The sequence below is a fragment of the Lactuca saligna genome, chromosome 1 (genome assembly GCF_052625555.1).
Source record: "Lactuca saligna cultivar CGN05327 chromosome 1, ASM5262555v1, whole genome shotgun sequence".
In the NCBI taxonomy this organism is placed as follows: Eukaryota; Viridiplantae; Streptophyta; class Magnoliopsida; order Asterales; family Asteraceae; genus Lactuca; species Lactuca saligna.
The window spans coordinates 44,854,340-44,876,318 of NC_136417.1; the positions used below are offsets into that span (position 1 = coordinate 44,854,340).

At 35.5% G+C, this 21,979-nt stretch overlaps 4 protein-coding genes across 4 annotated transcripts; 3 read left to right on the plus strand and 1 right to left on the minus strand.

Annotated features, from left to right (window-relative positions):
* Nucleotides 1-515: 515 nt before the first annotated feature.
* On the plus strand, nucleotides 516-3,424 carry LOC145034753 (P-loop containing nucleoside triphosphate hydrolases superfamily protein). Its single transcript, XM_078983261.1, has 12 exons — nucleotides 516-736; nucleotides 889-1,000; nucleotides 1,115-1,230; nucleotides 1,330-1,421; nucleotides 1,496-1,592; nucleotides 1,678-1,758; nucleotides 1,850-2,082; nucleotides 2,177-2,371; nucleotides 2,451-2,541; nucleotides 2,625-2,747; nucleotides 2,823-2,973; nucleotides 3,070-3,424. The coding sequence occupies exons 1-12, from the start codon at nucleotides 653-655 to the stop codon at nucleotides 3,282-3,284; spliced, it is 1,590 nt and encodes a 529-aa protein (XP_078839387.1). The 5' UTR covers nucleotides 516-652; the 3' UTR covers nucleotides 3,285-3,424.
* LOC145034746 (Tetratricopeptide repeat (TPR)-like superfamily protein) lies at nucleotides 3,367-5,882 on the minus strand. The gene has a single exon (XM_078983252.1). The coding sequence runs from the start codon at nucleotides 5,705-5,707 to the stop codon at nucleotides 3,398-3,400; it is 2,310 nt and encodes a 769-aa protein (XP_078839378.1). The 5' UTR covers nucleotides 5,708-5,882; the 3' UTR covers nucleotides 3,367-3,397.
* Nucleotides 5,883-14,442: 8,560 nt separating this feature from the next.
* Nucleotides 14,443-16,760, plus strand: LOC145034764 (elongation factor 1-alpha 1). The gene is made up of 2 exons (XM_078983270.1): nucleotides 14,443-14,563; nucleotides 15,189-16,760. The coding sequence occupies exon 2, from the start codon at nucleotides 15,199-15,201 to the stop codon at nucleotides 16,540-16,542; it is 1,344 nt and encodes a 447-aa protein (XP_078839396.1). The 5' UTR covers nucleotides 14,443-14,563; nucleotides 15,189-15,198; the 3' UTR covers nucleotides 16,543-16,760.
* A 2,733-nt stretch (nucleotides 16,761-19,493) lies between these two features.
* IRX9 (Nucleotide-diphospho-sugar transferases superfamily protein) lies at nucleotides 19,494-21,411 on the plus strand. Its single transcript, XM_078983281.1, has 3 exons — nucleotides 19,494-20,389; nucleotides 20,600-20,834; nucleotides 21,197-21,411. The coding sequence occupies exons 1-3, from the start codon at nucleotides 19,686-19,688 to the stop codon at nucleotides 21,314-21,316; spliced, it is 1,059 nt and encodes a 352-aa protein (XP_078839407.1). The 5' UTR covers nucleotides 19,494-19,685; the 3' UTR covers nucleotides 21,317-21,411.
* The last annotated feature ends 568 nt before the right edge of the window (nucleotides 21,412-21,979 follow it).

Consider the following 21,979-nt stretch of genomic DNA (forward strand, 5'->3'; position numbering starts at 1 on the left):
ATCTACAAATTTTATGATTGCTGCTTTAAAGTTAAAGTTTATACCACTGTTGAAGTATTAATCAACATCATGTTGTAATAGATATTTCACAAACAATAAATTGGAAGCAAATTTGAAGACTAATTTATTTTTATTGGAGCTTCCATTCTCAATATCTTACGATACATAAAATGGTTATAGATAAGATCTTCAATTTTGACTTTACTAGTCTACTATTATGTTATAAAATCAGAAAGAAAATACACAAAAATAATAAAAGTATTTTGGTGATTTAACTTAATATGTATTCAAATTCAGGATTAAAATAAACAAATGTGAATTTTGTTTCACTCAATTTATTGCGGGGAAATTCTAATTTCTTTAATATATTTCAATGTGATTTTAAAACATCATAAGGACCAAAAAGTTGAGAATAAAATAACAAAGAGCATTCATTGGAATAATCTACTTATAAGGGTATATATTGCTAATAGCGTATAGTTTAGGTCTATATCTGCAATAAAAAAGTTAAACCTATTTTCTGGTTTCTCAAACAGAGGTTTATGGTTTGTTGTCCTTTAAACCCTAATTTTGTGGCGCTTCATCTGTTCAAGGGAAATTGTTGATCGTGGCGTGGAGAAGTTGATTAAGTGAAATTTCTTAGGGTTTACGAATGACAGATAAGGATCCTTCTTTTCTTTTCTCCGGAATCACATTCAACCGGAAGAGATTCTCCAGTGATTTTGCTCGGTTCAAGGTAAAATAGTGCTTACCTAAGATTCTAGAGCTACTTTATCGTCATAAGAAATGTTCAAGTTGTCGATATCAAATTCAAGTTCCTAGTTATTTTGATTAGGTGGATTGCTTTTGGCACATATCTGATTGTTGTTTCACCGTGTTCCTGTTCAGGAAAAGAAGGAAATCAATGATTCCGAAGGGACATTGCCTGAAAACAAAAGTCCCGAGGTGGAGGTGGCAGCAAAGCCTGCTAAAAAGAGGAAGAGGAAGTCATCGGTTTCAGGTAATTCTAGAATATGGGTTTAGTTATATACAAGTACACCTGAATGCGTATAGAGATTTTCCAAGCTTCTTTATGTTCTTACTTTGATAGCTTGATTTGTTGCATTGATTTTAGACCCTGTAGAAGGATTTAATGTCTTCAAGAGCTCAAAAACAGAGCCAGTACTCGAAGAGAATGAAGAATCTGAAAATGCATCTGAAGGAAAGAAGGAACTATATAGACAAATGGAGGTTCTTTCTTTCTCTGATCATCTTATTCTATATGATCTGAGACAATTATATAAACATCTGATACAAACTTATTCCTTTTGTAAACTCTTTAAAACTCAGAGGGATGCAATTTTCCGTAAGCAGCATAACATTCATACATCTGGAAGTAACATCCCATCACCTCTTCATGATTTTTCAGAGTTGAGATCAAGGTACTTTCATATCCATTTCTACTATTTAATTATTTATAGAACGAAAATTTCACTTTTAATTATGTTCTTCACAGGTATAAATGCAAACCGTATATCTTGCGAAATTTAGCAGAACTTGGAATCAAAGAACCAACACCAATTCAAATGCAAGCCATTCCATTACTCCTATCTGTATGATCTTTTTTTTATAACACTAAGTTATTAAACTTTTTATATTTTAACATTTATTCTGAAGCTTCTTTTAACTTTTTATCAGGGTAGGGAATGTTTTGCGTGTGCTCCAACTGGTTCAGGAAAAACATTAGCATTTGTTTGTCCTATGCTTATGAAACTAAAGGTACTTAAGTAACTTCAATTCATTTGATATTGATTATAAACATTTGAAACAATTGTTTCACTGACTTTTTTTTTTTTTTTTACATTATCAGCATGCATCAAAAGATGGTGTTCGTGCTGTTATACTTTTGCCTACACGAGAACTAGCCTCTCAAACAGCAAGAGAATGTAAAAAATTAGCAAAAGGAAAGAAATTTTACATAAGGTTAATGACAAAACAGCTTGCTAACACTGGTGAATTCTCAAAACTTCCTTGTGACATACTCATCTCTACACCACTTCGCTTAAAATCTGCAGTCAACAAAAGGAAGCTTGACTTATCCAGGTTAGTTTTTTCACTTCTAGTTTTACGGAAGGGCAATCTTGTCATTTTTCATAAGATAAAGAGAATGTTTAATATTGTTTTTTGGTTTTTTCAGGGTTGAGTACCTTGTTTTGGATGAATCTGATAAGCTATTTGACCTTGGTTTACTGAAACCAGTTGATGCAATTGTGAAAGCATGTTCAAATCCTTCAATTATTCGTTCATTATTTAGTGCTACTTTACCTGATACAGTTGAAGAACTTGCACGTACAATAATGCATGATGCTGTTCGTGTAATTATTGGAAGAAAGTAATATTTTATTTTTTACTTACATTTATTTACCAATATAGGCAATGTATGTATACTTACATTTATTTACCCATATAAGGAACTCTGCCTCTGAATCAATAAAGCAAAAATTGGTATTTGTTGGGAGTGAAGAAGGAAAGCTTATGGCTCTTCGTCAAACCTTTGAAGAGGTACAAATAATTAAATAATCATTTGATTTGGGATTAATGAAATATTGATTTTGATTTTATGAAATATTATTGTTTCTTTGCAGAGCTTGAATCCACCGGTATTGGTTTTTGTGCAAAACAAGGAAAGGGCGAAGGATCTTTATAAAGAATTGAGATTTGGTGATATTAGAGTGGATGTTATACATTCTGATCTGTCTCAAGAACAGGTAAAAAAATTTAATTCCAAAAATACAAAACATTAGAAATTGTTCATGATTTTTACTTTTTGAAATTTAATTCAGAGAGAGAATGCGATTGATAACTTTAGAGCTGGGAAGACATGGGTGTTGATTGCGACTGATGTGATTGCACGTGGGATGGATTTCAAAGGGGTCAACTGTGTGGTCAACTATGATTTTCCGGATTCCTCTTCAGCCTATATTCATAGGATTGGTAATGTTATTTTATAATTTTTCTAAATGTTTTTTTTTTTTTTTTGAAATTTAGATTTTGTTATTATTATTATTTTTAATTTTGTTATTTTATTAGGTCGGTCTGGGAGAGCGGGTAGGAGTGGGGAAGCGGTTACATTTTATACAGAAGCGGACATACGATACTTGAAAAACATCGCGAATGTGATGAAAGCAAGTGGTTGTGAAGTCCCCGAATGGATATTGTCTTTACCCAAGCTTAAGTGGAAAAAACATAGACCAAAAAGAGAGTTTTTGTCCACAAAACCACATGATGAAGAAGAAGAAGAATAAGTTATAATTAAGCATGTGTTACTTTTATGCATCCCCCACCCCCCCTAAGAATATGCTTGTAATACTTCAAACACAAACCCAATTTTGGTTGTAATAGGACACATGATTGGATTTTATGCATTCATTCGTTTCTCTCTCAAGTCTATTCCAACTTGCTCAATTTCATTCAACTCAATATCACCCCCTACCTTATCAAATGAACTCATATGTAACCACAATTCCTCTAAAACTCCATATATTTTATCCCTTTCGTTATGCAAAACATCTTCTACACAAAACACATGTACTAGTCCCTCAATTTCAATCCAACTTTGCCCCGGAACTTTACCTACACCCTTCTCTTTCATCAACCTTCTCAACTCACCAACCTCTTTCCACTTCCCTAAACCCGCATATATCCCACAAAGCAACACATAACCCGTATAATTCCCCGGATCAATCTTCAATATCTTCTCCACAACCCTTTCACCAATCTCAACATTATTATGCGTCTTACACGCAGCCAACACAGTCTTCCACATCACAACATCCGGATCATATGGCATCCAATCAATAAACGATTCCGCTTCTTTTATCAATCCACCTCGAGCAAGCAAATCAACCACACACGCGTAATGTTCTCGAGTTGGCATGATCGCGTGTTTTGTTTCCATGGAATTGAATAACTCCAATCCTTCTTTTATCAATCCCACATGGCTACAAGCGGTTAAAACACCAACAAAAGTCACACCATTCGGGTCGACCCGTGAATCTCTCATTCGTTTGAAGAGATCAAGAGCTTCTTTTCCGTATCCGAATTGAGCATACCCAAGAATCAAACTACTCCATGAGAAAACATCATGATAACACATGTAATCAAAGAGTTTTCGACCGTTTAAAAGGGACCCACATTTCGTGTACATGTCGATTAATCCATTTGTCATGCATATATCAACCTCAAAACCAGTTTTGATTATAAAGCAATGAACTTGTTCCCCTGTTTTTAAAGATGCAAGTTCCCGACAACCCACGAGTAAGGAAGCAAAAGTAACATGATCCGGGTTATTATTAGACAAAATCAGTAATCGAAAAAGTTTGAAAACTTTTTCCGATTGTTTATTCTGAATGCAAATGGTAAGTATAGTGTTCCAAGATACCAAATCTTTGTTGTTTTCAAGGTCATTAAAGATTTGAAAAGCATTAACAAGATCCGAACACTTTGCATACATTGAAAGTAAAGTATTACATACAGAAATGTGTATGTCTAACCCTGTTTTAGTGACGTAGGAATGCAATTGTTTACCTTGGTGTAGAGTTGATGGGGTTGTGAAAGCACAAAGTAGAGACCTAAGAGTAATGTCATCAGGTTTGAATCCCATGTTTCTCATCTTTGAGAAATAGAATACAGCTTCATTTACATATCCAGAATAAGCAAATCCAGCTATAATAGTGTTCCATGAAACAACATCGGGATTCTCAATCTGACAAAATGCAGTTTCTGCAGAATTCAAGAATCCAAATCTTGCATACATGTCACTAAGTGAACACCCAACAAAAGTGTCTTTTTGGAGCATGTGTTTTATACTCATTGCGTGTATTTGCTTTCCGTATTCTGGGTGTAGAAGGTTGCCACATGCACTGAGAATACTACCAAAAATGAACTCGTTTGGGTTGTATGTTCCATAGCTGAACATATTCTTGAAACAGGCTAAAGATTCTTGTTCATAACCAAGCTGAGAAAAGCCAGAAATCATAGAGCTCCATGATATTAAATCTTTTGTCCTTATACTGGAAAACACAAGTGAAGCCTCGGAAATTTTGCCAAAGTTTGTATACATTGTGATTAAAGCGTTTTGGGCTATGAGGTGAGAGCCTGATGATAACTTAATGACATTTGCATGCAGTTGTCTTCCTAACTTGATGCTATTCATACCTGATGAAGCTCTTATTATGCTTGCAAATGTAAACTGATCAGGCATAATGCCTGACAACCGCATTTCACAATACATCTTAATTGCTTCGTTTTCTTGACCAGTTTGTGAGTACCCAGCAATCATTGAAGTCCAAGAGACTACATTTCTCTCAGGCATTTTGTCGAACACCTTGCGAGCATCCTCTAATGATCCGCATTTTCCATACATGTTGAGAATGTGATTACAGAGAATCATATCTGGATGATAATTCGATGCTAGAATATGTTCATGAACTCTTCTGCCTTCTTCAAGCGATCTCAGAGACGAGCATGCAGAAAAGAGATGGGCGTAGGTGCTGGGCTTTACTTGAAAGTTGGTTCTTTCACGTAAAAAATCAAACCCATCCATTGCAGCTTTGAAAAGTTTTTGTTTACACAACGAACTAATGTGGTCATTGCTTGACTGATCTGTTCTGAAGTTGGAAAGAGCAATTGGTCTGCAAGCACGATTAGCGAGCGTTGCCATGGACATGCTATGCTATGATCCAATTTGAAAGCGAAGAGTCGATGGCAAAGCTTGAACTGATAAATTGTTGAGCGATGTGGAATCAAAATCTATATATGGCGTTCTCTATTGCAATGGCGGGGTCAATCGACTCCACGGCCATGTCAATATCTTTCGCATATCACCATCTTTTTGGGGACAAATCAAGTAACATTCAAAAACTATTACTATAGTTATGTCATTAAAATATATAAATTTTCCAAGATATTCACTGTTTTTTATTTATCTAATTTTTTATCTATAAATCTATAATTTTTATCTATAAATTATGATTATTTTTGCTATTCATTTAGCTTCTTCACACGTCCTTTAAATCCTAAATTACAATTTAATCCACTAAAAAAATTGTACTCCTTAGAAAGGAACACATTTTTATGGAAGGTCAAACATTCTTAAGAACCCTATCATTATTAATCATCTTTTTTCTTTCCTTCACCTAAAACCAAAGAATTGGTAGGAAATTTTCTTCACTATTTTGTTTTTTCTTAATATAATTAATTTATTTTTTATGATTTAATTTTTAAATTAAAAACAACAAAAAAGAATATGCATTTCATTAGTTAAAATAAAAAAAATACAATAAACATAAATTTTAAAAAAGTTGAAAATTAAAAAAAAAAACACATAAAAAAATCAACAAACCAACAACAACCTACAGAAAATATTTTTTCACAATTTTTTTCCTCTTCTTCATCACAAGCTCGAGCTCGAGAGCTGGTCTAGAGAGATGGTCGGTGTTTTCCATCAAAAACTTCATATCCTCAATTGTTGTGTCTCTGTCCGTTCCTTCTTCCTTGCTTCTTCTTTTTCTTTGTCGAACGTCAAATGTTCAGAGAAATTAAGATTGTATCGATCAGACGACGTTGTTATTTTCCGCATTTCGTCAATATTCATGCTAAAATCTGATGCACCCGAAGAAGTCTTTTTTCCCTTTCTTTTTGTTTTGTCCCTACCCATCGGTCGGACAATTTCTTCTAGCTCGAGTTCGTCATCCTGATTTAAATCTAGACCGACCTGAGCATCCGAGGAAGTTGTGTAACCACTAGAGCCTGTTTTCGTTCGCTTTGATTGTTGGACTCCAAAAATAAGATATTGCTCGTATTTTTTCCATCTAGAACATCAAACCAATAATTTCCAACAATCATGCCACTTGAATGGTTTTCCGACTTCCTTAAGGTAAAATTGCAAAGCTTCTTGAAGTATTTGTTTGTCGCATTGGTCGCTTTTTCGTTAGGTTTTTAGGTTGTTGTACAACCCGTTTATTTTTGAAACCCCCTTTGCTATTTCTCAAAACTTCGAATTCAGTTGGTGTTTTGTACAGTAGTCGTCAGCTTTTTCTAGCTCCTCCCGAAACCATTCTAAAAATGCGTAACCAAAAATGCTTTCCCGGTTGTGTATTTCCATGAATCGAATCCTCAAAAATGTCAACCTAAGCTTTTACCAAAACTATCTCTTCTTGTTGAAGCCATGTTGTCAGCTTTTGTCTTCCTGATTGTGCGACACCCTCGCGCGCTTGTTTTTTTTTTTTTTTTTTCCTTTATGCCATTGTGGGGTGGTGTGGGTTGAATTTCAGGAACCATCTTTTCTTCTTCCGAATCATCCAACTCATCGGTAAGTTGGAATTGTTGTTAGGTTTGGCTTTGAGTTTGGGTTTGGGTTTGGGGTTGATTTGAATTTGAGGTTGATTTGGCGAATGTTGATCGAGAAAAACAACAAAGTTTGATAACATTTGCAGAGTAACATTTGGAACTTAGACCGGGTAATATTGTCTAACATTTTGGTATTGAAATTGTAGTGGAGGTTGAATGGGAGCATCGAGTTGAGGACGATAAACTCCTTGTGATGATGAATCAATAGCAAAAATGTTTCGAGTAGGGATGCATAACTCGAAACATTAGTTTTTTTTTTCCTTCGATTGAAAGTCGGGGTTTGATTGTCGAGATTCTTTTTTTTTTTTTTGAAGAAAATAAAGGTTGTAGAGGGTTTGTTTGAATGTTGATTGATGGTAAATAGTTATGAGTATTTATAGATGTTTTAAAGGGTAAAAAAAAGAGTTTTAATGCATATAGCCGTTGGTAAAAAAAATACCGTTAAAAAAGGGATAGTTAAAAAAAAAATTCCACCAATCGACGAGGGAGAGAGAATGCTGCAAGGGGTTCCCTCACCGGTTCACCCATTTCGCACCGACGGTGCAGTGTTCCGCCGAGCAGGAAGCTTCCCGCTTCCATTCCGTCTGGCCTAAGAAAAGAGTATTTGTAGACCACATGGCATCTCCTCGTTGCATCCTCAATTCATTTTCCCGATCATTTTTCCAAAATTAAATTCTCAAAATACCCCGAAACTCTATCTTCTCATATGTTTATTCCCAAAATCATGCCTCTATGACCTTTGATTTCGCATTCTTAGTTTTGGAAACCAATTTAAAATATTCCCAAATCCTTCATAAGATGAAAACTTCGATTTCTCTCTACCTTTCTTCTGAAATCAATGATAGCTTTACAATGAGAATGTGAAATCATGTTTTTTCTACAAGGCTGAAGCTTTATAACCTTAATGGCAGGTTTTCTAGAATTTTTGATAACAAAGATAGATGTTTTCTAGATTTTTTCTTAACAAAGATGGTGGTGTCTGGGATTATTATGCTCTTCCTATGGATTTAAATTTCTTCTTCTTTTATTGTTTAGTTCTTGATGAGTCTAACTTGGAATATTTGTTCAAACCCTCAAATACAAAGAAGTTATCACCAATCGATTTCAAAAATATTCTAAGTTTGATTATTTGGTTTGTTAATCACCATCGATTACGGGTTAAACTGAGATTTTGGTGCGGTCTCTAGGTTGTAATCGCCACCACCACCGATTTACCGTCACCGTTTATTTCCCTTTATCTTTATGGATTAATGTTATTAACTAAATGCATAGAAGAACCAAATTTTGAATACCCCAAACGAACCAAATCGGTACTCTCCCAATTTTATGATGCATAAAAGGAAGGAGCACTCTCATTTGTAAGTTTTTCTTATTTTTTTCCTTGAGTCATCTCCTTTTACTATCTTAAGAATAAGATTGTGAAGTTTTGATGCATTAAAGGTTGAGATATACTGATTTCAACATTTTTTTTCCTTTTTATTTATTTAAGATGATAAAAAATTTGATTTTGGGATATTCACAACGCAACTAAGAAGAAATAAGTAGATCTTATGTGTTTTGATGTTTGAAGAACGTCTATTGTATCTAACTTAGGTGATTGTAATATCATTCTTTTATGTTTATAATTCTGATTTATATTTGATGTAAAATACATTGTAGCTCTACATTTCATTGTCTAACTTAGGTGAATGTTAACCAAGTTCTCCAAGTGTGACTTCTGGTTGCACGATGTTCAGTTTTTGGGACACCATTATAATAGTATCTTAGTCGATCCAGCCAAGGTAGAGGCGGTGATGCAGTGGGAAGTGTCGAGATCTCCATTTGAGATTCGAAGCTTCCTCGGATTGGCAGGTTATTATCGGACATTCATCAGAGACTTTTCCAAGATTGTTGTTCATCTCGCCAGGTTGACAAGGAAGGATGTTGCTTTCAGTTGGGGGCCTGAGCAGCATGCATCATTTAAGACTCTTTGCCAAAGATTGTGTGAGACACCAACACTTGCCCTCCCTAAGGGAGTTGAGGACTTTGTGGTCTACTGTGATGCATCCATTGTAGGATTGGGTGTTGTGTTGATGCAAAGATGACATGTGAAAGCATACGCTTCGAGGTAGCTGAAGCCTCATGAAGCGAAGTATCTCACGCATGATTTAGAGCAGGGGTCAGTGGTTTTCGCCATCAAGATTTGGCGTCACTATCTGTATGGTGTTTAGTGTACCATGTACACATACCATAAGAGTCTGAGATATCTTATGGATCAGCCTAACTTTGATATGAGACAAAGGAGGTGGTTGGACGTAGTGAAAGACTATGAATGTGAGATCATTGTATCATCCGGGCAAGGCCAATGTGGTGGCCGGTTCCTTGAGCTAGAGGGCGACAAGTGCCCCGATTCAAGATATGTGCATGAAGATGACCGTGATGACTCCATTCTTAGAGATCATTTAAGAAGCACAGTCGGAGGCCATAAAAGAGGAAAATCGGACAAGTGAGCGGGTGATCGGTCAGATTTCAGCCTTTGACATTGACAACCGAGGACTCTTTTGACTCTTCATGGGCGGGTATGGGTATTGTATGTGGGTGGACCGACGGATTTTGATGGAGGAGGCCCACAAATCAATATTTTTCATCAACCTAGGGCCACCAAGATGTATCTCGACTTGAAGCATAATTATTGGTGGTCATGTATGAAGAGAGATGTGGCATGGTTTGTATAGTGATGTTTGACCTGCCGGAAGGTCAAGACTGAGCACCAACGCCCTCATGGAAAGTTGCATCCTCTAGAGGTCCCCTATGGAAGCGGGAGCAGATTAATATAGATTTCATTATAAAGTTACGGAGGACTGTGAGGGGTGTTGACACTATCAGGGTGATAGTGGATCGTTTAACGAAGTGTTCACTTCCTAGCCATCAGTGAGAACTGTTGTGTAGAGAAGTTGGCTGAGATTTACATTCGAGAGGTGGTAGCTCAGCATGAGGTGCCGACATCTATTTTGTCTGAATGGAATGTATGCTTTACTTCCAGGTTTTGGAAGAGATTTCATAAGGAGTTGGGTACCCGACTACACTTCAGTACCGTATACCATCTGCATACGGATGGGAAGAGCAAGCGGACGATTCAGATGCTCGAGGATATGTTGCTTGCTTGTGTTATTGATTTTGGTGGGAATTGGGACTCCTATCTTCCGTTGGTTGAGTTTTCTATAACAACAAACATCATGTCAGTATTGATATGCCCCAATTCGAGCTCTTTTATGGTCGGAGATGTCGGACTCCTATTTATTGAGACGAGGTGGCATAGAGGATCATATGGAGCAAGGAGGTTGTGCTTAAGACGATTGAGCTTATACACCAGGTTCGACAGAGATTGCTGAGAACGTAGAGCCGCCAGAAGAGTTTTGCGAATCAACGACGCTCTAAGCTAGAGTTTCAGGTGGGAGATCTAGTGCTCCTGAAGGTGTCACCCTAAAAGGGTGTTATCTGCTTTAGGAAGCAGGGCAAACCGGGCCTCAGGTTCATTGGCCCTTTCCGAGTTTTGGCCGGTGTGGGCAAGGTGGCCCACCGGTTGGAGCTACCGGAGGAGCTGATAAAGATTCATGATACCTTCCGTGTTTCCCAGCTAAGGAATTGTATAGTTGATGTGACATCTGTGGTCCCTTTGGAGGACATTTAAGTTGACGATCACCAGAATTATGTGGAAAATCCTGTATCTATTTTGGTTCTGAAATTGAAAACCTTGAGGAACAAGGTTGTCAACATGGTCAGGCTTTAGTGGCAGCACTAGAGAGGTTCGAGGTAGACGTGGGAACCCGAGTCCAAGATATGTGATCAATATATGGAGTTATTTCGTGAGGATGACTTCGAGGGAAAAGTCTGATTCTAATGGGGGAGAATAGTAACATCCCGAAATAATATTTTTTTTTATCTCTTGCATCTTTATCAAAAATAGCACATTTAGTCCCTTAAAGAAAAAGGCATGCAGAATTAGTCATATGCATGACACACATATGAGTACGGGCAACGTACTCATGCAGTGTGTATGATTGCGGAAGGCCAGCTAGTATGTTGGGCGTATGTGTGGTATGTCGGGCGTACTATCCCAGACTTCAACCCCTAATTTTAAGGGTTGCCTTTATTTAATGAAAATTATGTCTTCATTTTGATCACCCTTATATGGGTTATAGTTCTTGGTGCTTGAGGTCGCATTGCTTTGTGTGGTAGCCAACAAACCCTGGAGCATTCTTGATGTGAGCTGAGGGTCGGGAAGGCAATGCCATACTCATACTGAATGCTCAGGGCTCAAGAGCATTTCAGATACGAGCTAAGGACCGGGTGGTATGTCAGACTTGTAATGAGGGCTTAAGGGTATTTCAGTTTGAAGACTGATTTAGTCAGGAAGCAGGCCAGACATAAGTTGTGGGCCCAGAGGGCAAGCCAAACTTATGATGTGGGCTCAGGGGTAATCCGGTCTGATGTGGACCCAATACATGTTGTTATTGTATATGTTATATGCTTATGTGTTGTTACTTTTGTGAAACTCACTAAGCTTTGGCTTACGTGTTTTATTTGTGGTTTTAGGTACTTCAGATGATCAAGGGAAGATGAATGCGTAACCATACATATCCTTATCTCTATAACTTATGGTTTTGGGAGACTCTGATGTTGGAAAAATGTTTTGAAAACTGTGACTTGTAAACAATTTATGAAATGGGTTGATTTTAAAAGTTTATTTTTTATTTATTTATTATTATTTTTTTATTTTTTTTGTGATTTGTATGGTTTACATAAAAACTTTTATGTCAATAACCCTATAAACAATAATATATTTTAATAAAAAAACAAATCTAAATATACTATTGAAATTTCACCATGCGTAGACACCTTTTAAATTTTACAAAAAAAAAAGGTTATAACTATATATACATGTAAGCCCATTTTTTAATGAATAATTTATAATTCATAAAAACTAGAGAAATATTCTAATTAAGTCATTCCATCTGCTATTTAACGATTTTATAAATGGGCAATGTTTATATTTCTCTCTACCAAATCAAAGATGAATTGTTTCTATCTGTGATTTGCTCTCTTTTCATATGTTATTTTATGATTTTTTTATTAAAAAAAACTTATGTTTGACTATGAAATTGATAAGATTGACTGTGAATTTGTAATGAGTGTATTTTATATAAAAAGAACAAAAAATATTTAATGTATTAGTTATTTCTTTAGAAATTTTGTATTGGTTCTCTTTAGAATTTTTGTTTCGTTCTTTGAAGTTGGGAACCTGAGAGTGTTTTCGAACTTGGGAGATGAAAAAATGAGGGTTCCCCCCCCCCCCCCCCCCCCCCCCCAAAAAAAAAAAAAAAAAAAAAGTATCAATACTAGCATTGGTCAAAATCGCAAATAAACTTGGTCAAAATCGCAGTGAAAGTCTAGCTATAAATATACAAGCCTTTTATGCATAGTTCGTGCATTAGTGACCTCTACATTGCAGATGGACTTCCATCTGCGATTTAACCCCATATCCATCTACGATTTGGTTAGCTATTTTGCTTAGTTGCCTAATTTTTGGCAATTTTTCTAAAATGTCATTAACAAAAATTGCTAGATTTGCAAATTTCTTAATTTTATTTGGAACCGACAAATGATTAATTAAAAAACAGAGGACCTCGACAAGCAAGGAGCTAGAGAGAGTCGAACCAACCAATACAAGAGGGTAAAAATACACATGCTAAACAACAATACAGAAACATTACAGACACAAAAGCGGACATGAACACCAATCATTCCAACAAACATTACCATTTTTACCCTTATGTTTAAACCGGACGGACACCATGGATTGAAGCAAGTCACCTTTTGGGGAGATATTTTATTTTTGTTAAAAACTCCCGTTACGAGCCATCCAAATGCCCTAAATCGAGTCGTAGCACATGCCCAGGAGAATTTTCTTCTTATTCTTACATGTACCCTCTTTGAGATTTCATTCACAACTCCTTACAATTTGTACATTGAATCACCGATATTCCACACCATTTAAACACACGAGCCCAAGTCTCTTTAGCAAATTGATAATCCCATAACACATGGTTAGTGTCTCCTCTTCCGTGTTGCAAAATCCACACATCGTGGAATCAATATTTACACCTCGTTTAGATAGGCACACAACAGTAGGGATACGATATGTTAAAGCCCTCTAGATAAAACATTCAACCTTCAGCGGAACCTTCTTTATCTAATCAATCAATTCCATGTGTGAAGTTGAGATTTTTATCAATATGATGCCTCGGAACCTCCGCTATTTAACGACCATCTGATGCCAACTCACACATCCATGAATCTTGGTTGTATTTTAGTTGGATGGGACCTATATTCGTATGAGTTGGTTCATGAGGTTACTGTTCGGATTGCAGATCCAAGACCACATAAATCTTGCATCATAAATCCTATCTGCAACGATACATTTCTTATAGGAATCCATATGGTATAAATCAGGGAACACTTGTTTAAGTGGACCTAAGGGGTGTGTGGGGTATCTTTTCAGAGGGCAAAAGAACTTTTGGAAAAAGTTCCAAAAAGTCACGTTTCCTGACTTTTCCAAAAAGTCAGTTTTCTTTCTTTAAAAAATCTAAAAGAAGCTTTTAAGGAGCTTTCCCAAACATTTTTTCTCTGTTATTTTTTCCAAAAATCATTTTACCATCTCAAAAGATATCCCAAACACCCCCTAATAGAAAGGTAACTTGGTTATTTATTGTGATATACTAAAAAGTTTCTTCAATGGAGATTGTAACATTTGGACGAAATTCGTAACTGTGAGTATAAAGAAGGGACCGAAATTATAATTTTCTTTAGAAAATGTCGAGACATTTAGAGCCAAGCATGCATTAAATGAGCGGTCAATTCCTAATTTTGATACCAGGTGTCGGAAAAGGTTGGAAATATTTGACGTGGCACTTTGAGAACGAACAGAACCTACATTCACCGTTGGATCATATTAACATCGGACGGTCACGGAAAAACCCTAAATGGGAGAGAATTTAGGGTGCGTATGGCTGTCTTAACCTTCGGTATATAAACCCCTATATGCTCTCTCTGTTCTATATTCTCTATTTAGTCTTCGTCTTTTCGCCGTTCTTCAAATTTCTTTGATCGAAGAGGAATTCACTGTTTCTCAAAGGTTAGATCTCTTCCTTTTTGATCTGTAATAGTCGCTGAATTCTGAGTTTGAATGTTTGTAACTGTTTACTGATCGCTTGATTGTCGAATTTAGAATTGCTTCAAGATATGTACGATTTTTCTTTCGATTTTGTTTATCGTTATGATAGAAGTAGTGTTGTTGAAATTGAACACTGCTTTGTTCTTAATGACGTGATTATATGAGTTTGTGACGATGTTCGTGATTCGGACCTACATTGTCTGTTTTGGATTTTTTAAGCGGATTATGCTTTATACAAGTTCTGTTTTCTCATTTTTCTTTTTATCTTAGAAGTTTACTGTTATAATACATTTTCTGTAGTTGTTCGTGCTCACAAATTTCTGTTCAAATAAACGTTTCTCGTCAAAATTTTTAAAATCTGTTCATCTGCTACATGAATCTAGACAATGTGTTGAGCTTCTAACGTTTTAAGCCCTAATTATTGCGAAATTTTTCATAGTTTTCGTGAAAATTAGCAGCTATTATTCATGCAGATCGTGTTTGTTTGTTTAATTTGTTAAAATCTTCGGAGACGTGTTATTGAATGTGATTTATCTTCATAGACGTGTTATTGACTTTGAGTTGTATTCGTTTTGATCAATTGCAGCTGTTAAACCATGGGTAAGGAAAAGGTTCACATTAACATCGTCGTCATCGGCCATGTCGACTCTGGGAAATCAACCACCACCGGTCACCTGATCTACAAGCTTGGTGGAATCGACAAGCGTGTGATCGAGAGGTTCGAGAAAGAAGCTGCTGAGATGAACAAACGTTCATTCAAATACGCCTGGGTGCTCGACAAACTGAAAGCCGAGCGTGAACGTGGTATCACCATCGATATCGCTCTCTGGAAATTCGAGACCAACAAGTACTACTGCACAGTCATCGACGCTCCCGGCCATCGTGATTTCATCAAGAACATGATCACCGGAACCTCCCAAGCCGACTGCGCCGTCCTCATCATCGACTCCACCACCGGTGGCTTCGAAGCTGGTATCTCCAAAGATGGTCAAACCCGTGAACACGCTCTCCTCGCTTTCACTCTCGGTGTCAAACAAATGATCTGTTGCTGCAACAAAATGGACGCCACCACCCCGAAATACTCAAAAGCCAGATACGATGAAATCATGAAGGAAGTCTCAACCTACCTCAAGAAAGTCGGTTACAACCCTGACAAAATCCCATTCGTCCCAATCTCTGGATTCGAAGGTGACAACATGATTGAAAGGTCAACAAATCTCGATTGGTACAAAGGTCCAACTCTCCTCGAAGCTCTTGACCAAATCAACGAGCCAAAACGTCCCACAGACAAACCACTTCGTCTCCCACTTCAAGACGTTTACAAAATCGGTGGAATTGGAACTGTTCCAGTCGGGCGGGTCGAAACCGGTATCATCAAACCCGGAATGGTCGTCACTTTTGGCCCAACCGGTCTAACAACTGAAGTCAAGTCCGTTGAAATGCATCATGAAGCTTTGTTGGAAGCTCTACCAGGTGACAATGTTGGATTCAATGTGAAGAATGTTGCTGTGAAGGATATCAAGCGTGGGTATGTCGCTTCGAATTCTAAAGATGATCCTGCTAAAGGTGCTGCGAGTTTCACTTCTCAGGTGATTATCATGAACCACCCGGGTCAGATTGGAAACGGGTATGCTCCGGTGTTGGATTGCCACACGTCTCATATCGCTGTGAAGTTTGCTGAGATTTTGACAAAGATTGATAGAAGGTCTGGGAAGGAGATTGAGAAGGAGCCGAAGTTTTTGAAGAATGGTGATGCTGGAATGGTGAAGATGATGCCGACTAAGCCTATGGTGGTGGAGACGTTTTCTGAGTATCCGCCGTTGGGGAGGTTTGCTGTGAGGGATATGAGGCAGACGGTGGCTGTTGGTGTTATCAAGAGTGTCGATAAGAAGGATCCTACTGGTGCTAAGATCACCAAGGCTGCTGCGAAGAAGAAATGAATTTTGGTGGGGAAGGGGAAGGTTTGTTTTTCGTTTTTTAATTTTCGTTTGGTGTCGTGTGTCGGTTTGTGTGTTTGGTTGGCGGTGGTGATGGTGGTGTTGTTGCGGTTTCGTGTTCGTACTTGGGTGCTGGATAGGCGGTGGCGTCTTTATTTTGTTTGTTTTTGTTGAAGACAATTTTGGTTTTGGATTGGAATATGATTGGTTGAGTTGAGTCATATTTGGCTTTTTGGTGTTTTATGCTTTTTAATATTTAACTTTTGCAGTTATATAACACATTTAAAACGGATAACTAAAACTTTAAACAGAATATTTTGTTTTTTAGTTGATTCATTACCAATTGGATTTTGCATAGAGTTGCAGAGCACTTTTAACTTTTCTGTCTATTTTTTTTATTAATGTCTTTTATAAAGTATTTATTATATTCTTACCTTGGTTCTTTTTGGGTTGGATATAAAGATGTAAAATCTTTGTGCTTTTTGGGTTGGATGACCAATCTGATATGGTTGTTGGAATATGTGAGAATCTTAATATTAAAAGGTACAGAAAATAAACATAAACAAAACAAAATTTATATTTTGATGTAGATAATACATATGTTTTGTATATTAGTAATATTAAAAATGGTATTTAAGATATCAAAAAACTATATTATAAGGTTTATTTCGATAAAACATTAATCAAATCATAAAATCAAAGTGTTTTATACAAAAAATATCATGTTTGCAAATCTTGGGATAATCTTCAATATGGTTTTAAAAAAACTAATTTATAGGCGTTGTTTTTATAAAAGAGAAGAATTGGATTTATGGTCGTTATTTTTTACAATAAAATACATAAGTTGTACTATTATTTGAGATGATTATTTTATTTATTATTATCTTATACAAACAATGAAATAGAGCTGAGGATGTAATCAAACACCATCGTTAAGGAATTTTAGTCCCACTAAAAAGACAAAGCCAGTGGATTATATCAATATCTTTAAGGAGTTTTAGTCCCAACTATAAAGGCAAGAGTGGACCATATAATATCATATATTATGTTAGCTTCCTTGTGTGATTTAACTTCAAATAACGTTCTTGAAACTATCAAATATCAATGCACATCTTCAATGATTTTTGTCCTGAAATTTTTAGAGGATAAATAAATGATAAGACTTTCAAATCCTAAGAACAGTACATTCCTTGCTTTGATAAAGGAAGACGATAACGGCGACTTGGTTTGGGTTTATAAGGGATGAAATAGCCCGCCAAAAATAGGTATGTGATATGGCGCCAAAAGTTCCCGCCATCTTTTACCGTACAGCTCTTCTTCCGGTAGGGATGCATTGGATAACTAATATTACTAGTGATGTAAAGAAAAAGATGGATGTAAATTTCATCACTAGTAATATTGGTAACAACAGATATGACATTTAACTGCAGTTAAAACTTATCTGAAAATAAGTAATTTTTCAATCAACAACTAACTGTCAAAAACTGTTAACGAAATTAACCAACAAAATTTTCTCCCAACGATATTTAAACCATTTGCACTGTTTATGCATCTTTTGACTTATCAATTCATTTTTTTTTCACGAATACAGGACTAGCAAAAATGTAAAGTATGTTAATAAAGATCAACGCCCTTTGGTTGACGTTTTGAAAGCATGCCAATAATAGCCATGTAAGTTATTTTTAATTTCGTATTCAATTATTTCATAAACCACCAAGCAAATTCAACCAAATCGCTATTGTTTTAATAGTAATATATTATATGTTTTTCTATCTAATAACTTAGTAAGTTATCAATAATAATATATTGGTCAAGTCTTCAAAAGAAACATTGCTATATTGATATATGTTTTATATTAATGAATAATCTGAATCATAAAAAGACCATTGTGCAAATTAAATCCGTTCATTGATGTTTGATTATATACAAACGCATCTATGGTAAACAAAAGCGATGATTACCCTAAATAATGACGAATAAAACATATGGTTCATATATGATATGTTTGATGCATTTGTAGCTGGTTGACTTACAAATTTAATATTTATAACTAATGAGCAACCTCATCATAGACACGTAATATAACACGATTATTAAAGAATTCGTTTATCTGTTCTTTAATAGCGGGTCATATATATTTTTCAATAGTGACCAAGACCTTCAAAAGTTACTTTTTATGTAATAAAAAGAATATACGCACGACATTACAATATACAAATAAACAAAATGAATACATAGTTAATTTGTAATTAGCCCTTCAATTAAATAAAAATACGTGATATTAAAATTTGGGATTACCTAAACTTCACACCAACTTTAGGTGATGATTTGTAAACCTCAACAACCATTTGGTAGCAAATCTTTCTTCTACTCCAAGGGATGACTTTGTGAAGCAATGCTCTCATATTCCACTTAACATAAAAATAAGTAACATTATATATCTTCTTCTAGTACCTCGGTTAAAGATCATGTAACTATATGTTAAAAACTTCGAGCGTTATTATTATATCATATTTATTTAAAATGACTTTTAAGAGAAAGTAGGATTTAACATTGATTATCCACTAATTATTTTATTTGTATGGCTTTTAACATTTTATTTTTTGTTAAACAATTGTATACATAAATTCTATAATCATATCAGTTATAATTATGAAGACAAATGGCCGATAAATCGAGACTAAATTTTATTCTAAATAATGTAAATAGAAAGCTGAAAAAGTTTAACATAATAATAAGAAATCTAAACGAATATTGCAAAATTTAAAACATCTCTCTCTCTCTCTCTCTCTCTCTCTCTCTCTCTCTCTCTCTCTCTCTCTCTCTCTCTCTCTCTCTCTCTCTCTCTCTCTCTCTCTATGCAGTGCGCATATACATACATACATACATACATACAAATTTACACACAGTTTTTTAGTCGAATAAAAGGACATTCAAACAACTAGCAATGGAGTTCACCTGTAGCAATCATAAATCAACTGCTCCATCTAATTCTTTGAAAGAAAGCTACTATTTAATCCCTGTCAACTCCAGAAACATATAAATCCACCCTACATATTCCATTTTTATCATCATCCAACCTTTACCCCTTTCTATCCCACTAAAACTCTCGATTCTTCCTCTTTTTTTTTTTTCCCTATATTTACATGGGATCATCAGAAAGACCAAAGAAGAAAGTCCACTTATGGAAGAAAGCCACAGTCCATTTCTTGTTATGTTTCATCGTGGGATTCTTCACTGGCTTTGCCCCTACAAACAAGTCTTCTTTCTCTCTTACTAATAATGTTATTCCATCCAACGGTTCACAGGAGATCTCTCCACCACCAGAAAAAATCCTTGACCGAGTTCCCGAACAAGAAAGTGGGAATTTTGATAGGAGCATGTTGGATGAATCTTTATCAATGAAAGTGCACCAAAGGCCTAATATGGGTTCAATTGAAGAGGAGGGTAAAAAGGTAATTTTGACTAAAGAGAAGGACGAAACGGTAACTTTGACTCCCCGAAGGCTTGTGATTATTGTTACTCCAACAAGCGATAAAGATGAGCTTCGAGGAGTGTTTTTGAGGAAAATGGCAAACACGTTGGCGTTGGTCCCACCACCACTGTTGTGGGTAGTTGTGGAATCACAGTCTGAATCCGATGAAGTATCAGATATTTTGAGAAAAACTAATGTGATGTATAGACATTTGGTGTTTAAGGAGAATTTTACGGATGTGGAAGTGGAAATGGATCATCAAAGAAACGTTGCGCTTAAACACATTGAATATCATAGGTTAAGTGGAATTGTTCATTTTGCTTCACTCTACAATGTTTATGATCTAAGCTTCTTCGAGGAGATTCGGGCCATTGAGTAAGTTAATTATTTCCCCTCTCTTGATATCATAGTCTTATACATGTTATCAAAACAGTATTATCCTGGTCCAGATCTTATTACATTGATCCTAGTTTTTATTCATATTTTTTCTATTAGGACATTCCTTTTGTTTCTTTAGTAAATTAATTGTGGTTGTTTGTGATTTGGCATATGTTGAATTAATTGATGATTGAATGTTGGATGTAGGGTTTTTGGGACATGGCCAATGGCGTTTTTGTCGGCAAATAGGCAAAGGGTGAGAATTGAGGGACCAGTTTGTGATTCTTCAGAAGTTATAGGGTGGCATTTGAAAAGTTTGAACAATTCAGCAGATGATGCGACCAGATCACCTGTTCACATCTCAACCGTTGGATTTAACAGTTCGATTCTGTGGGACCCGGAAAGATGGGGCCGGCTTTCATCTGCCCAACACACATCTCAGGTACTCGACTACTGGTACTCTATCAGGTCCCACTAATTTACATTTTACCCCCTACTAAAAAAGAGAAAGTGCACAAACAGCTCCTGCCGAAGCTACATTTTGTATCAACATGTAGCTTATGCTATTACAATGGCAAATAATATATGTGGCAATGGTCCCAATATCTTTTAGCAAAGAGGGTGGGAGTACTGTGGAGTGACCATTGTAACAATTTGTATGTTCATATTTATCTCGCCAACATATATTAGTAACCTTTTGATAAAGATAATAAATGTTTTCTATACAAAATAGGTTACATGATTATTTTATGGATTCCTCTTTGTTAACTCTTACTAATTTGTACTTTGTTTTTCAATTTGCAGAATTCTATAAAGTTTGTTAAAGAAGAGGTCCTTGAAGAGGAAACAAAGTTAAAGGGGGTCCCACATGATGGGTGCTCCAAAGTCATGCTATGGAATCTTCATATTCCAAAGAGTAATTAGCGCAGTAACCAAATGTTTTATATCATTCTTCAATTTTGTTTTAGTTCAAGTACAATTTTTAGTCGATTTGGCATATATATATATATATATATATATATATATATATATATATATATATATATATATATATATATATATATAGGAAAAATGAATATATGACTTTCATGTATGTAATATTATGTATAGAACCATCAAAATTAACTTCATTTTGATTAAAAAAACACAATTTGCTTTGATTTTAGTTTTTTCTTATTGTTTTTTAACTCATATTAATTTATATTTCATGATTCATCCCCAATATTTATGTATTTCATATATGTTTTTTGTGGGATAATGACTTGAAAGGGTAACGAACTTTCGATTTTTGTCACATTTAGACAATAAACTTTTTTTCGTTATCTATTTGCCATTGAATTATTGAAACTGTTCATATTTTACCCTTATGACCGGCAGGGTAAAATGTGAACAGTTTCAATAGTTTAATGGCAAATAGATAACGAAAAAAAGTTTAGTGACTAAATATGAACAAAATCGAAAGTTCGTTTCCCTCTAAAAAGTTCAATGATTAAATGTGAACAAACTTCCTCTTGTATTATGTTTTAGCAAATTATTTATTTTTGTTAAATTATAACAACATTTGTTGATGAAGAAATCTATGAAAAA

Coding starts and splice junctions, on each gene's coding strand:
- LOC145034753 (XM_078983261.1), top strand. CDS start 653: ATGACAGATAAGGATCCTTCTTTTCTTTTCTCCGGAATCACATTCAAC. Junction 1,001..1,114: donor GAGGAAGTCATCGGTTTCAG/GTAATTCTAGAA, acceptor CATTGATTTTAG/ACCCTGTAGAAGGATTTAAT. Junction 2,542..2,624: donor TTCGTCAAACCTTTGAAGAG/GTACAAATAATT, acceptor GTTTCTTTGCAG/AGCTTGAATCCACCGGTATT.
- IRX9 (XM_078983281.1), top strand. CDS start 19,686: ATGGGATCATCAGAAAGACCAAAGAAGAAAGTCCACTTATGGAAGAAA. Junction 20,390..20,599: donor GAGGAGATTCGGGCCATTGA/GTAAGTTAATTA, acceptor TGTTGGATGTAG/GGTTTTTGGGACATGGCCAA. Junction 20,835..21,196: donor CTGCCCAACACACATCTCAG/GTACTCGACTAC, acceptor TTCAATTTGCAG/AATTCTATAAAGTTTGTTAA.
- LOC145034764 (XM_078983270.1), top strand. CDS start 15,199: ATGGGTAAGGAAAAGGTTCACATTAACATCGTCGTCATCGGCCATGTC.
- LOC145034746 (XM_078983252.1), bottom strand. CDS start 5,707: ATGTCCATGGCAACGCTCGCTAATCGTGCTTGCAGACCAATTGCTCTT.